The 16,919-nt window shown below is 25.1% G+C and overlaps 1 protein-coding gene across 1 annotated transcript in view; it reads left to right on the top strand.

The window, feature by feature from the left end:
- The window catches only part of LOC117181499 (cytochrome P450 4C1-like), a 22,927-nt gene extending 6,644 nt beyond the window's left edge, over positions 1–16,283 (top strand). The window contains exons 3-12 of the mRNA XM_033374240.1: positions 3,480–3,570; positions 10,502–10,687; positions 10,785–10,878; positions 10,972–11,074; positions 11,513–11,609; positions 11,746–11,855; positions 12,653–12,721; positions 12,817–12,985; positions 13,193–13,372; positions 15,920–16,283. Of these exons, the coding sequence (XP_033230131.1) occupies positions 3,480–3,570; positions 10,502–10,687; positions 10,785–10,878; positions 10,972–11,074; positions 11,513–11,609; positions 11,746–11,855; positions 12,653–12,721; positions 12,817–12,985; positions 13,193–13,372; positions 15,920–16,083 (1,263 nt within the window). The 3' untranslated portion in view covers positions 16,084–16,283. The remainder of the gene's footprint in view (positions 1–3,479; positions 3,571–10,501; positions 10,688–10,784; positions 10,879–10,971; positions 11,075–11,512; positions 11,610–11,745; positions 11,856–12,652; positions 12,722–12,816; positions 12,986–13,192; positions 13,373–15,919) is intronic.
- Positions 16,284–16,919: the final 636 nt, after the last annotated feature.

Raw genomic sequence — 16,919 nt, 5'->3', positions numbered from 1 at the left:
AATCGAGAACGCTGCGCTGTAAAAATCGATCTGTAACATTTCTAGAACAGTTTTAGAACTCAATTACAAATATTGTAGAACAAATCTGTAACAGATCTAAAACGCTGTGACAACCGATCTGTTCTAGAAAAAACTTGGAACAAAAGTTATAGAGTCTGTGATTGATCAGTTCTAGAACAATAACATAACAATTTTTCTAAAACAGTTATTAATCTTTGTCTTTAATTCGTTACAGAACACACTTGTAACAGGGTTCTAGAACAAACTTGCAAGAGGGTTCTAGAACTTCGACATAACACTATTACAGCACAGTTCTAGAACATACTAGAATATACTGATCTAAATGTTCTAGAATGTTCTATAAATGTTCTAGAAATCTAGAAATGTTCTAGAAATCTAGAAATGTTCTAGAAATCTAGAAATGTTCTAGAATACACTGATCTAAAACACTGTTACCTTTTTTGTTCTAGAACAGTTCGGTCACAATTTTGTTACGGTGTTCTAGAACAACGTTATCTTTTTGTTCTAGAACAGTTATGTCACCATCTTGTAACAAATATTATAGAACACAGTTCCTTTTTTGATCTGGAACAATAACAGAACTTGTTTGCTGGGTAATGTTTGGTTTGATGCATTTCAAATTTCAATTTTCATTATTTTTGGAGCATTTTTAGCCATTTCTAGCGGAGAAAAAATAAACTAATAAAATATCCTGTTTTATCAATTTATAAATAAACTTTCTTTGAAATTATAAAAATATTGATCTATAAAAAAGTTGCTTAGTGATTTTTATTTAATCTTTTAAATTCTAAACACGAGATCTCAATCATTGTGGACGTAGTAAGCACCAAAAAAAAATAATAATAATTTTACACATTTATTTTTTACTCGGGTAATTTTTTTTTAATTATTACTCAAAATAAATAAACAAACGCAATTAATTGTCTCATTTCGCATATTCCAAACTTTGAGAGCGATATATTGCGTCTCAGATAGAGCGTCTTTGGACATGGTCAACACCAAAAAAAAAGTTCATAACCAAGTACTGGTTTGGTCACGTGGTCACCGTAGACGTAGAACATGCCTTTAACACAAATCTCGATGTTAAAACGATTACATCGGAAGAAAATGTTTCAAGAACAAAAAAAAATCTGCTCAACCAGGATTTGAAACGGGAAGGCCAGTATTCGAGGAGCATTAACCAATTACGCTACCGAGGGTAGCTTAACTACACTTAAAGTTCCAATAATGGGGTTCCCGGTTCAAATCCGGGCTCAGGCAGTTTTTTTCTTGTTCGTCAAAAATTTTTTGTCCGAAGTAATCGTTTTAATATAAAATTAGTATTAATTAAAAATGATTAATAGTAAGAATACACTAGAGACAGAGCCGCATTTAAGTCTTAGACAGCCCTTAAGATTACCCCCTATTTCAATTTGTATTAATAGTTTTTTTTTTTTGATTGGAGAGTTGATAATAAAAAAAGACAATACGAATTTTTATAATTTGGAAGATTTAGAAATGAAAACTTTACACTTTATTACCAAAATCAACAAGAGCTTTCGAAATTGCATCATTTTTTATTATACATATTAAATATTCAACATTCTTTCATTGCAAATATTCAAAATTGAAGAATTTTCAATTGTCAATTTTGAAAAGTGAACGATATATCTAAAAACCTTAAATCTTAAAATCTTAAAAAAGAAATCTTAAAAATTTAAGAATTTTAAATTGCAAATAGTGAAAATTGCAGATTTTTCGAATGTAGATCTTCACAATTATAGATTTTAAATTTCAAAAATTTTCAATTGAAGTTAAAGTTTTAAGTTTTACAATTTAAAATTCGGTGATTTTGGATGATTTGCATTTGAAATTTCTTAAATTTGGTAGATTTAGAATTAAAAACTTCATTGTTCACCAAAAACATTTGAAATTGCATAATTTTTTATTTCACACATTAAATATTGAAGAATCTTTAATTTCTAATATACAAAATTGAAAAAGTTTCAATTTTAAATCTTAAAAATTGATCTATATTCCAAAAAACGTTCAAAATTAGATCATTTTATACTGAAAGTATTTTAAATTAATAAATGATAAATTGTACATCTTCACAATTAAAGGTTTTTAATTTCAAAAGTTTTCAATTAAAAATTATGAAATTTGTAAGTTTTACAATTAAAAATTCTGTAATTATGATAATCTGATCTTAACTTTCTTTTCATTTTTAATTAAAAATACTTAACTTTAGGTTCTCCAAATATTTAAAAAAATTGAATCATTTTAATTTATACACATTGAAAATACAAAATGTGCATCTTCCCTTTCAAAAATAAACTAAATATAAAACTTTCCTTCTTTCCAATTGAATAAAAATGTTTTTAAAAAATGTCCTTCCATTTTAGAAATACACTAAATAAAAAACGTTCCTTCCTTCCAATTAAGTAAAAATGTTATTTTAAATTAATTAACTTTTAAAAAATGTCCCTCTTCCGAATCAGAAAAAAATTCTTCCCTTTCAGTATAAGGAAAATGTTGAAAATAAGAACATCCTTCTGTAATTAAAAAAATATAAAAAATAAAAACTTGATCCCTCCCAACCTTATAAAAAAATTGTAAGTAAAAAATTTCCGTTTTCATTCCAGAAAAAAAAATTTAATATTTTTAACTTCGGAGATTTAGAATCAAGAACTTGACTTATAATTTCCAAAATCATCCAAATTTAAAACTTTATATTAATACATCTTTATTTTTAATTATTCACATTGCAAATAAACAATGCCCACCTTTTTATCTTTTATCTCAAATCAAAATATTAATTAAAATTTTAAAAATTCGGAAAAAAATTTTTCTCTTTCAGCATAAGATTTAGAATCAAGAACTTGATTTTTTAGTTTCCAAAATCATCAAAATTAAAAACGTTGTATTATTGCATCTTTAAAACTAAACAGTTGTGATTGGAAATCTTTCAGATTTAAGAGTTTTAAATTGAAAATAGGTAGAATTAAATCATTTTTAATTGTGAATCCTTCAAATTAAATTAAATTCTTTAGAAATTATTGAAGTTCTACTCCTTTTTATTTTATTTGAATTATGTCCCTTTTTAAAGTCGACCTCATCTTAAATTCATTATTTTATTTGGAAGAAAAATTCGCTAACAATAAAAAATTTAAATGTAAAAAATCTACTAGAAAATAAATTTGGTTGCCTTAATTCGGATGTCTGTTTTATAGAAATCGGTAACCAGTCAAATTGGTTCAATTTTTTATACTGTATTATTAAAACAAAAAATTGGACCAATTGAACCGAAATATAAGGTCCATAAGAAACGCTGAAGTTTTTTTTTACAAAACAAAATACCATTTTTACATTGCCTTCCTTTACTTAACTTTTATTTGCAATAAAACTAAATTTGATTTAAAAAATTTTTATTCTTCAAATTGTTAAATATTTTTCATGTTTTATGTTCCATTTGACAGAAATTATTGACAAGCATGAAGCATATAGAAAAAGGGAATGCTTACCACATGCTGCAACCATGGTTGGGTACTGGATTGTTAACCAGCACTGGTAAGTTTGAAAAATTATTATTTTTATTTTATTATTATTATTTATAAATATAATTTCTTTAGTGAAATTTTTTAGAACGAGCCGTAAAAAATATCAAATTTTCAAAATAACTTTATTAATAAATTGATAAATTGATAAATGGACAAATTGTGAAATTCTAGAAAAAGATCATTTTTGAAATAGAAAATGCTCGAAATGATAAATTTGCGAAATTTAAAAATCCTGAATTGGAAAATTGCTGATTAGTTTATAATATTACCGAATTATCAAATATCCGATAATGAATAATTCTCAAGACTAGGAAATTTCCGGATTTAAATAATTAGAAATATTTTGTTATATAAATATTATTTATTTCCAAAAAATGCGATAATAAAATACTTTGATCACTAATTGAAAACAAAATTAATTGTGAAATATTTGTTTTTAGGTATTATTATTTTGAATTCATACAATCATTTAAAAATACAATAGACATTTATAAAATATTATTTGATCAAAATATTTAATTCTTGTATTTTTAATTAATAAATGAAATTTATTAAGGAACAATTTCTTCAATTGTTTACATTTCGTAATTTAATTTTTACATTTCGGTAATTTTCTATCCCAAATAATTATAATAATAATAAATTATTATTATAAATATAAACACCCTGATAATGTGAAATTCGATGAAAAAAAATTTTTAATTGCTAAAATATAAAAATCCCTACTTAAAGAATTTATTCTCGATAAATAAAATTACCGAACAATTTATAATAATATTAGCAAATTTCAAAATTCCTGAAAAATAAAATTCCTAACACTTTATAATGTTACCGAATTTGAAAATTCCTCACAAACAAAATGCCGAATTATAAAATATCCGATACTGCGAAATGCCTGACACTAAAAAATTATCGAATTTAAACAAAAAAAATGTTGTTTTTAATCTATCATATTTATTCAGTAAAAATACAATAATGAAATATTTTGATTAAAAATATGGTTTGTATTTTATTGAATGAATACTTTATTTTATTATTATTATTTAAATGTGAAATGATTGTAATTGAAAACAAATGTTTCTGAGTGCAAAAGAACAATACAAGAACAAAATTTTTGTTACAAAGGCAATAATTAAATAAAACTACTATGCAAATATTTTAAAAAACTTGCATTGAGAATTTTTGTTAATTGTTGTTATTTTCAATATCAACAATTTTTAAAAATTCTCAATGCTGTATTTTTGATAAATAAATAATGTTGATGTACAACAGCAACAATTTTATTGTTTAAATTCAGGAGTTTAATTATTCAGGTATTGGACAGTATTGAATATTTTATAATTCAACCAATTTTCTGCCGCGAATTTGATTATTTGGAAATTTTTTATTTAGGGATTTTTATATTTCAAAAATTTTGTAATTTCAGGAATTTTGTAATTTCGAATATTTTCCTTTTCGGGAATTTTACAGTTTCGGGAATTTTTATTTTGTCCTGCAATTTTATTGGGACGTTTGAGAAATCCCCTATAATAAAATTCTGGATCAGTTTATAAAATTCCCGAATTTTAAGAATTCAAACAATTATTTTTAATATATGTTAATTTTCTATTTAGGAGTATTACTATCAGAGAATTTTTAAATTCGGTAGTAATATATCCTGTCGAGAATTTTTCATTCCGGAATTTTTATATTCGGTAATATTATAAAATATTCATTAATTTTTCAATGCGAAATTTTTATATTTCATGAAAAATAAAATTACCGAATTTGAAAATTCCCGAATAATAACATTTTTGAAAAAAATTCTTACATTATAAAATATCTAAACTAGAAAATTCCCAAATTGTAACAATTAAAAAAATTGATTTTTAATAAATATAATATTTGCAATGTGAGTGGGGGGCCCGTGAGGGGTCTCCTGGCATTCAAGCTATGATGCCTATTGTGCCATAAAAATGATTTATTTAATTAAAATAAAACAATAAAAGATTTTCACCACATCATTTTTTTAATGTTTACAGTTTTTATTTATTGTAAATAATTTAAAAAATTGAAAAAATTTATATTTCTAGATTAACAATTTTGTTTGATTATGTGAAAAATGTGAATATGTACGAAAAACCTTCTCAAAAATCTAATTTTTAATTTTTTTAAACTTAAAAAGAGATTTCAAAACAATTCAATTCTGAAATCAATTATGCAAAGTTTGTTACTTAAATCTGATTAGATACGAAATAAACGTAAGGGGGGAATTTTTTTCAATGTGCAGGTTATTTCAAATTTATTTTTTATACAATTTTTATTAAATTATTGTTATTTTTATTTTAAACAATAATTTTTTAAAATCTTTAAACATAAAAATGTGTTCTTTCATAAAAAATTTAAATGTTTGAATTCGGGAGTTTTACAGTACATTTTATGTTTTGGGATTTTTCAGTAGTACCGTCTTGAAAAGTAAAATAAATTTTAGTTTCAAAAAGGAAAAATTCGAAGGACTCAATAATATACTTTATCACTCAATCGAGTGTAATTTTTAAACAAATTCTAATCTTATCTAAAAAAAAATTAAAAATTGTGCAACATAGACTTTTATAGTGAGTGAATAGTCAAGTTCGATTAATTATTATTATTATAAAATCTTCTTTTGAAATGATGCGGAATTCAAAAGGTGAAGAGCGAGTGACTTTTGACTCATAGACCTTGACCAACAAAAAAAATTTCATTATAATAAAATTTATCTAATGAGCTAGCTAAGCAAATTTTAGTAGTGCAGAATTCATTGGTGTTACTTATAGAATTATTTTTTATTCAAGAAAACGTTTCTCAAAAATACTTTTCCATTTTACCAAAAATAACTTAAAAATGAAGGAACTTACTTTAAATTAAAGAAAAAAATTACAATGGAAAAAAAATTTACTTCTTTAAATCAAACGAAATTTTTTCGAATTAAAAGATAGTTCTTCAAAACAAAGCAACTTTTCTTTAACTTAGAGTTAATAAATATTTTTCTTTAAATCGAAAACATTTTTTTTTAATCAAAGCTTTTTTTTTAATCAATTGTTTTGAATTAAAGAAATACCTTCTTTATGATATTTTTTTTCCACCTAACCATTTGAATTCAAGAGAAATTTTCATGGGAAACAACCCGTTTCTTTAAACTAATTAAATTTCTTTAAATAAAAATAGATTTTTTTAACCATAAGAAATTTTTTTTAATTAAAGAAACTTTTCTTTGCCTAAGAGTTAATAATTTTTTTTAATTCAAAGACATTTATGTATTTTTTTGTATTAAAAAAAAACGTTTCTCTACCATTTATTTTTTGTTTAACCAAAATTAACTTCAGAATAAAGAAAATTATGTTAAATTAAAGAAAAAATTTGCAAATGAAGAATAAGCCATTTCTTTAAATTAAACGAAATTTTTTTGGAATGAGGAAATATTTCATTGAAATAAAGAAACTTTTCTTTAACTGAGAGCCAATGAATATTTGTTTTTCATGCAAACATTTTTGCTTGAATCAAAGAATCTTTTTTTCTTAGAATATTTTATAATCAATAAGACTCACACAATTGTTTTCAATTACAGAAACCGTTTCTATAACATTTTGCTATACCTTTAAATTAAAGAAAAATGTTCATTGGTAGCACAGACTGTTTCTTTGAATAAAAATACAATTTTCGGATCACAAAAAATTTTTTGGAATTAAAGAAATTTTTCATTCTCAAACATAAGAGCTAATTAATACTTTTCTTTGACTCAGAGAAATTTTATTAGAATCAAAGAATCTTTTTTCTTCGTATATTTCATAATCAATAAGAGTCATGCAATTTTTATGAATTAAAGAAACCGTTTCTTTAGCATATTTTTTTTATCTAACCATTTAAATTAAAGAAAAATTTTCATCGGAATCACAAACATTTTCTTTAAAATAAAAAAATTTCTTTAAATGAAAAGACATTTTTTGAATTAAAGAAACGTTTCTTTGATTAAAAGCTAATGAATGTTTTTCGTTAATTCAATGATATTTATGTAGTTCATAATTAATTTCTTTTACTCATATAATTGTTTTGCATTGAAGAAAACTTTTCTTAACAATACTTTTTTATTTAGGCAAAAATAACTTCAGAATGAAGAATATTAGTTAAATTATGTTAATTTTGAATTAAACAAACTGTTTCTTTAACATTTCTTAAACCCTTCGGATTAAAGAAAAATTTTCATTCAACGGGCAAGTCGTTTATATGAATAGAAAGAAATTTCTGGAATCACAGGAAATTTTTTGGAATTAAAGAAACTTTGCTTTGACTAAGAGCTAATGAATATTTTCCTTTATTTAAAGAAATTTAATTTGAATCAAAGAATCTCTTTTTCCTTTTAGTGAATTTCATAATTAATAAGACTGATACAATTATTTTGATTTAAAGATAAAATTTCATTGGAGGCACAAACCCTTTCTTTAAACTAAAAAAATTTTTAATCAAAGAAACTTTTCTTTGACTGATAAAATCCAAGGAATATTTTTCTTTGAATAAAAGAAATTTGATTTGAATCAAAGAATCTTTTTCAAAGAATAATGTGCGATTGAAAAAAACCTTATTTAAATCTAGCGAAATTTCTTTAAATCAAATAATCTTTTCTTTGAATAAAAGATTCTTTTTTCTGGGTACTGAATTAAAAAATTGGAAAAAAATTCTCTCGAATTAAAGAAATCGTTTTCTTTTTAACAAAATGTTTTTCATTTAAACAAAAAAACTTTTAAAGTAAGAAAATCATTTAAAATTAAAAAAATTATTCGATTGAAGATAAAAGCGTTTCTTTAAATTAAACGAATATTCCTAGAATCAAAGAAACTTTTCTTTGGCCCACAGAAAATGGTATTTTTGTTTGTTTCAAAGATATTTTCATTTAATTAAAAGAATCTTTTTTCTGAGAGAGAAACTTTTTTATCGTTGTATTTCCTAAATATTAATAAGACTCATAACATTCTTTCGAATTAAAGAAACCGTTTCTCAAAGAAAAATTGTTTTAATTTCATTATGAATAACTTCAAAATAAAGAAAATCATTTTAAATTAAAGAAAAATGTTCATTGAAAGCCCTAACCCCTTCTTTAGAATTAAAAAATCTCTTTGAATAAAAAGAAATATTGAATTCAAAAGAAATTTTGTTGAATCAATGAAACTTTTCTTTGACTTTGAGCCAATGAATGGACTTCTTAGATTCAAAAAATTTTTGAATATCTTTAAAATCACTTATTCATTTAACCAAAAATAACTTAAAAATTAATAAAATCTTTTTGAAATTTAAGAAACATTTTTAACGGGATAAAAATACTTCTTTGGAATAGAAGAAATTTCTGAAAATCAAAGAATAATTTTGTTTCATTGTATTTCATAAATAATAAGACTCAGAGAATTGTTTCAAATTAAAGAAATCGTTTCTTTAACACAATTTTTTCCATTTAACTAAAAATAACTATAGAATAAATAGAAACATTTTTAATTGAAGAAAGATTGTCATTGGCAGCACAAACCGTTTCTTCAAATTAACGGAATTTCTTAAAATAAAAGGACATTTTTTTATTCCAAAAAAAAATTTTTTAATTAAAAAAATGTCCCTTGGCTGAAAGCCAATGAATGTTCTTCTTAGATTTTAAAAAATATTTTCAAAATGAAAAAAATCATTTTAAATTTAAGAAAAGTTTTCAATGGTAGAAAAACCCTCTTTTTGAATCAAATGAAATTTATTGGAATCAAAAGATATTTCTTTGAATCAAAAGAACTTTTCTTTGAATGACAGCCAACGAATATTTTTCTTTCATTCAAAGAAATTTTATTTGAATCAAAGTATCTTTTTTCTCAGTGTTTCCTTAATGTTATTTTGTTTATCTCAAACTCTAGGAGGCTTTTTAATTTTCCGATTTGAAATTTAAAAGCACCTCAGTCGACAAAATATTCGTTTTTAATTAAAGAAAACCGTCTTCGTAAGATATTTTTTTCATTTAAACAAAAATAACTTATAAATTAAGAAAATTACTTTGAGTTAATGAAAAATGTAGATTGAAAAAAATCTTTTTTTTAAACAAAAGAAAAGCCTTTAAATAAAAAATTTTTTTGAATCGAAAAAGCTTTTCTCTGGCTGAGAGCCAAATCATGTTTTCTTCATTCAAAGAAATTTTTTTAAATCAAAGAATCTGTTTTCTGAGTGCTAAATTGAACACTCAAAAAATATATGCCCAGAGTTAAAGATTTAAAACACCTCCATTGAGCACACATTTGTTTTCAAATAAAGAAAAACATAAAGAAAATGAAAGAAAACCTAATTTTGTTATTTGGCCAAAAAGAACTTAAAAATTATAGAAAATCATTTCAAATTGAAAAAAAATTATATTAAAACAAAAACAAATTGTTTAAATAAACAAATTTCTATAAAATAAAAAGTTTTTTTTAACTGGGAGCCAATTAATTTGTTTACTTAAATATATTTTCTTTGAATAAAAGAATCTTTTTTCTAACATAAGTAAAAAATGAAGAAAAAAATCATTTAAAAATGTATAGATAAAGTCAAGAAAGTTTCTCCTCTACAGAAATTTTTTTTTTCTTCTAATTAATTGAACTAAGAATTCCTTCTCGATATATATAATCACTGCATATTATTTCGAGTTCAAAGTCCATGTCCGGGCATTTGATAGTTTGGGTTATTATTTACTAAAAGATTTGATATACGCTTTTAATAAATAAGAAAAAATTCATTCGAAGTCCATTCGTGGGTGTCTGATTACAATGAGTCAATGTTTGCTACACGTTTTCCTGATAAAGAAAGCGTCATAACATCATTATATTCTATCTTTTCTAGCAAAGATAATTATTTTGTAATTCTAAATTAATTTTTAAATTATTTACAAAACAAATTTTTGTTAAACAATGAAATAAATATTTTAGGCAGTAAATGGCAAAGTAGGAGGAAAATGCTAACACCAGCTTTTCATTTCAATGTCTTGGTGGAGTTTCTCGACATTTTTGTAGAACAAGGAGAGGGCCTTGTTAAACACCTAAAAGCGGAGGGAGGTGAAACTGTTAAGGATCTCGTTCCACTTCTGACGAAATATACCCTGAATGCAATTTGTGGTAAAAAAATTTAATTATTTTTCAAACATAAAAAATATTTTTAAAGAAAAATGTTTACAAATAAAAATTTTAATTTTTAATAATAACTATTATTTAGAAACTGCAATGGGCACTTCGCTCGAGGATGTAGACACTAAAGATAGTCATTACAGATCAGCTGTTACAGAAATAGGAGACGTGATTGTGTACAGGTAAAACCGAACATCATATTATTTTCAGAAATTTTATTAAATATAATTTTTTTTTAAATTTATTTAAAATCAAAATTTATTTTATTCGATTAGATTATTCAGACCTTGGTTGCACTCAGAAAAGATTTTCTCGGCAACCTCTTCTGGAGTGAAGCAGGCTAAACTATTGAGTACTCTTCATGGATTCTCTAACACTGTAAGTTATAAAATAAATTTAATAATCTTTCATTTTGTATTAAGAAATTTTTTAAAAAAACTTATTTAATTATTAAAATCAATTTAACAAAATTAAACAATTTAAATTTTTTATACAATTAATTTAATTAATTCAATTACTTTGTTGTACATTCATTTTATTTACTTTGAAAGCCAACTTTTACTTAATTTCCAATACACCATAATCTTGACTGGCTCATTAAACCCAATCCATTCTACTGAAAGCCGAGTGTAATTACTTTTAAGTAGATAAAGAAGTATTACGGCAGCCGGTGACACGGCTGTCACTTATTGACTCTTTCCACTGGCTCAGCCCTTTTTCAAATCCGAATGCGAATAACCACTACTTATTTTTTATTCCGAATCGCTTTTTCTGAATAATAATTCTTAAAATCACAAAAATTCTGTCTTTTTTTAGATAATTCAAGATAGAAAGAAATATCATGAACAACTGGTAGAAAAAAATTTGACGATGAATGGAAAATCGAATGAACCGGATGACGACGTTGCATTCGGTAATTATTCATTAAAATTTATTAATAGTAATGAATCTTATTCACTTAATTTATTAATATTAGTTGAATGATAACAATTTTTTATAAAAATAATTTTTTTAGTAATTTAATTAAATTTTTGTTTTGTTGATATTAGTGAAAAAGAAGAGAATGGCTATGTTGGACACTCTTATTGCTGCATATCGAGACGGTCGACAAATCGATGACGAGGGTATTAGAGAAGAAGTTGATACTTTTATTTTTGAGGTAATAATTATCCAAATTACGGAATTGAAAAATAAGTCAAAGGGTTTCGTAGCCTATTAGGTCGCTAAAATCTCCCCCTCCTTTCCATCTCATCTAGAATCCCATCTTGAATCTCGTCTCGAATCTCATCAAAATTCTCGTCTCGTCTGAAACCTAACTTCGAATCTCGTCTCGTCCCGAATCTCGTCTTGTCTTAAAACTCATCCCGAATCGCTTTTTGAATATCGTCTCGAATCTCGTCTCAAATATCGTTTAGATCCACGTCTTCAATCACATCTAAATTCACGTCTCGATTCTCGTCTCGCACCTCATCTCGAATCTCTTCTCAGTTCTCTTCTTTATTCTCGTCACATCTTAAATCTCATCTCGAATACTATCTCGAAACTCGTCTCAAATGACATCTCGAACCTCGTCTCGAATATAGTTTCGAGCCTTGTTTCGAATTACATGTCGAATCTCGTCTTTATGCTCATATCTAAATTCGTCTCGATTCTCGTATATAATCTTGTCTCGTTTCTCCTCTCGAATCATGTTTTGATTCTCGTATCGATTGCCATCTTGAATCTTGTCTCGAATCTAGTCTCGATTATCATATTTATTCACGTATCGAATTTCGCCTCGATTCTTGTCTTTATTCACGTATCGAATTTCGTCTCGATTCTCGCCTTGAGTCTCGACTTAAAACACGTGTTAAATTTCCCGGGTCTGCGAAAGCCTAAAACTTAGACACAATAAAAATATTGCGACAACTATATATCCTTTTTCGAATATATAAACAAATTAGTTTTTTTTTCTAGGGACATGACACAACTGCAATGGGTATGTGCTTTGCAGTATCACTTCTTGCAGAACACAAAGATATTCAGGTAAATATGAATTTTATAATTTTTTGATAATTAAATAAATTTATTTATCAGTTGAAAAAAGTCACACTGATCAAAAACAAACATTTATTTTAAAGAAACATGCCAGAAATGAGGTTGACGAAGTATTGAGAGAAAGCAATGGAAAAATGGGGATGGCTGAAATTCAACGATTTTCATATCTTGAAAGATGTATTAAAGAGGCTTTGCGATTATATCCGAGCGTTCCTTTCGTAGCCAGAACGATTCGACAGGATTTACAATTGAGTAAATATTTTTTTATTTTGTTAACAAACAAAAATATTTTAGAATTAAATTCAGTTATTATTATCCTGTTTAATTTAAGTTTCTTTTTCAATTTTGAAATTATTAAGAAAAGTACTGTTTCTAACTATTGTGCAATAAATAAATTTAGTAAAGAGTAAATGAAAATTAGGTAACGATTTTTAAAACTGTATTTTTTCTCTGTTTCAGAAAATTTCGTAGCCCCTGCTGGAACGAGCGTTCAACTTTATATTTACGACCTCCACAGAGATCCCAGTTTCTGGCCGAATCCTCACAAATTTGACCCAGATAGGTTTTTGCCCGACCGAATTCAAGGCAGACATCCTTATTCATATATTCCTTTTAGTGCAGGAGCTCGAAATTGCATAGGCAAGTTTTTTTAACAAACATGAAAAAAAAAATCTTAATGATATAAGGAAAAATTTCTCCCTGCGCTGGGAATCGAACCTAGGTCATCATATTCACCATTTAAGATTCCCATTGGCAAAACGAGATATTGGGGCTTAACATTTTTCAGAGATTCCTTTCCGCAAATTAAATAATAAATTTTATTTATTTGATAGTTATAAACAAATTGACATTTGATGCATTTTAAGTACTTGAACAAGTAATTTATATTCATTTCGTCATTGAATTACGTAAGATTCAAAATTATTCAAGACTAAGAACCAAACGAGAATTTTAATTGTTATAAATAATTTTTAAAAGCAAATTAACTTATGCCAAATTTCTAAACATGGAAAGCTTTTATTTTCTACGGGGTCATTTTATTTACTTTTAAAGGTAACAGCTTGATGTAAGATGTTACCATTTAACAACTGATATTGTTTTCAAAAATTTTTATAAACTAATTCATTTATTTCGCGTTTCTAAAAATAGAAAATTTTACTTTCTATTGGAATCACTTATTTTCTTCTCTGAAGAATAAAATTAACATATAAAATATTTCCATTTAACAAAAATTATCATTTTTGCAAACAATTCTTATAAGCAAATTCACTTTTTTTAAATTTTATTTTCAACTAAAAAGGAATATCGTGGCACAAAGAAATTAACGTTGAACAATGAAAGATATTGTTCTGCTATTATGATCGAAATTTAAATTTGTTGTTGAAAAATCAAATATTCTCAGAAAAAAATCGTCTTTTCGCATTGAAAATTTGTCTTTTTGATTTAACTATTTTAATATTAGAAATTCCTGAAAATAAAAACAAGAATGCAACGACAAATTTGGACAACTACCATAAAATGTTTCTATTGTAATTTGAAAAAATAGAAAAATTTTCTTAACAAATAAAAAAAAATTCTTTTTTTGAACAAAAATAAAAAAGAGGAAAGAAAAATGAGAAAGCAACCAATGAAATTCTTCCTTTTCTTTTCTATTTTATTCGTCTTTTTCATGTTTATTATAATGAAATCACATTAAAAAGGAAAGAAATAAAAATGACAAGGAAAGGAATATTGGTTGCTGATTTCATTTTCAGGAATCCTGCATATTAACTTCATCATTGAACGTTAAATAGGATTTTAAATTTGATTTTAATCTCATTTAAATTTCTTAAATTTTAACTTTCTTAAAAAGTCGTTTCTTTTTGCAGAAATTAATCTTTTTGGTTAAAAATTGTTTTTCTTGGTTAAAAGTGGAACTTCTTTGTTTAAAAAATAGTTTTTTATTTAAAGATTAAAAATTTTAGTAAATTTTTGTAAACAACGATTTAACTATTCCAATTTTGGTTAAAAATTGAACTTTTTATTTAAAAATTCAACTTATCTTTTTTAATTGATATAGATTTTTGAAATTTGTTTCTTTTTTAGTTAGAAATTTTATTACATAGTTGAACATTTAATTATTTCGTTGAAAATGAAATAATTTTGTTAAAAATGTATGCCTTTTGTTTAAAAACTCAACTGTTTTCTTGAAAATAAACTTGCATTTTAAAAATTCTTATTTTTGAGTTCAAAATTCTACGGTTTTGTTCAAAAATCTTTTTTCTTTTTCGAAAAATAATTTTTCTGACTGAAAATTTAACGATTTCATTATTTATTGAAAAAATATTTTTTTATTTGAAAAATCAAATGTTCAATTTAAAAAATTCTGTAGTTCGTTAAAAATTCGTATTTTTTGTAAAAAATTCAATAAATTGGTTGCAAGTTAAGTCCTTTATTAAACAAAATTATAATTTATGATTTAAGTTTGTTAACAGAATTTTACTATACCATTTTTTTTATTTTATATTTTTTAGTTCTAATTCAATTATTTCTTAAAATTTATCTATATTTTTAAAACACCTTATTTTCTAGTTAAAAATTATATTATTTAGTTGAAAATAAAAAAATTTGGTGAAAGTCATCCTTTTTTGTTGAGAATTTCCCTTTTTTGGGTAGAAAATGTACTATTTAATTGAAAATTAACTTTTCTGTTGGAAATTAGTTTTTTTTTTAATTTTGTTTGGAAACGAATTTTCCTGCTTGAAAATTAACTGTTTCGTCAAGGGTTGAAAATAAACGTCTTTTAGGTGGCAATTCAACTTCTTTTATGAATCTTAAATTCATTTCTTAAAAATCAATTCCTTTTTTTATAAATTCATAAGTTTATTTTTTAATTGTTGATAATTTTTCATTGTAATTACAATTGTTGTTAAATAGGAATATTTTCTTTGCTGATATTATGCTTCAGGGAGTATTTAGTATTTCGTTTCGCCGCATTGTCTAGTCTGGTGACCTGAAGGTGTAGACTTGGGTTCAAATCCCCACGTAAGAGGGAATTTTTTCACATCTCAGAAGTGCAAAAAATAGTTAAATATAGATCTAAGATCATGTCGAAAAAAACAACTTACATTAAATGATAATTACTTACAAAAACTGAGAACAATTATATTTTAATGAAGAAAATAAATAATTTCGATCAAATTTCAGGTCAGAAATTCGCACTGATGGAACTGAAGGCACTTATTGCGCACATTCTTCACAATTTCGAATTGGAAGCAATAGATCTGGCCAACGAAATTAATCTCCTCACTGATGTGGTAATTAGACCCGGTCAACCAGTCCGAGTGAAATTCATTCCCAGAGTGAAATAAATCACTCTTTGATGCTACAAAGCCGACAAAAGTCTTCTTTGAAGGCTAACCCGTTTGTAAATAACTTAGAAAATTTTCTTACCACTACTGTGATTTAAAAATATACGGGACAAACTTAAAATCTAAAAGAATGCTGATGAGGTGAAAAAGAGATTTTTGTTATTTTGTGATACTGCCACAAAATCCATTGTAAATAAAAACATTAAAAGAATTGTGATTGAGTTTTATAAACTCGTATAAAAAAGATGAATTTGAATCTAGTTTAAAGATTTGATTTCTAAATCTGAGACTTTAAAAATGAAAAAAGAAGATTTAGCGTAATTCTATAGCGCTTTATACAAATGTATAGAATTGTTATTTAGTAATAAGATATTGTTAAAAATTAATTTTAATGAAAGACGACGGAAAATTTCAAGTTTGAATTTAAATAACAATTGTTATTATATTATAGATATTGTAATAATTATTACCTGATCAAAACGCCTCAGATTAAAAAGAAAAACTGAATTTGGAAATGGCCTTCACTATTTTTTTATAACTCGTACTTAGGCGATGTCCCACATCCTGTCGCGTTTAGGCGGTGTACAGCGCAACGTTGTAATTGGGCGGTGTACCTCGCAACGTTGTGACTGGGCGGTGTACCGCGCAAGGTTGCGATTGGGCAGTGTACCGCGCAATGTTGCGATTGGGCAGTGTACATCGCAAGGTTGCGTTTGGGCGGTATACCGGGCAACGTTACGTTTGTGCGGAGGTGTCAAAAACAACATGGAAGATTAAATTTATTTTTTTATTTTTACAGACTTTAAAAAAGATGTCCCGAAAATCATGAATTATTT

This window comes from Belonocnema kinseyi, chromosome 10 (genome assembly GCF_010883055.1).
Source record: "Belonocnema kinseyi isolate 2016_QV_RU_SX_M_011 chromosome 10, B_treatae_v1, whole genome shotgun sequence".
NCBI lineage: Eukaryota > Metazoa > Arthropoda > Insecta > Hymenoptera > Cynipidae > Belonocnema > Belonocnema kinseyi.
The sequence above is the reverse complement of the archived record's forward strand: the minus strand, read 5'-3'. Positions and strand labels throughout refer to the sequence as shown.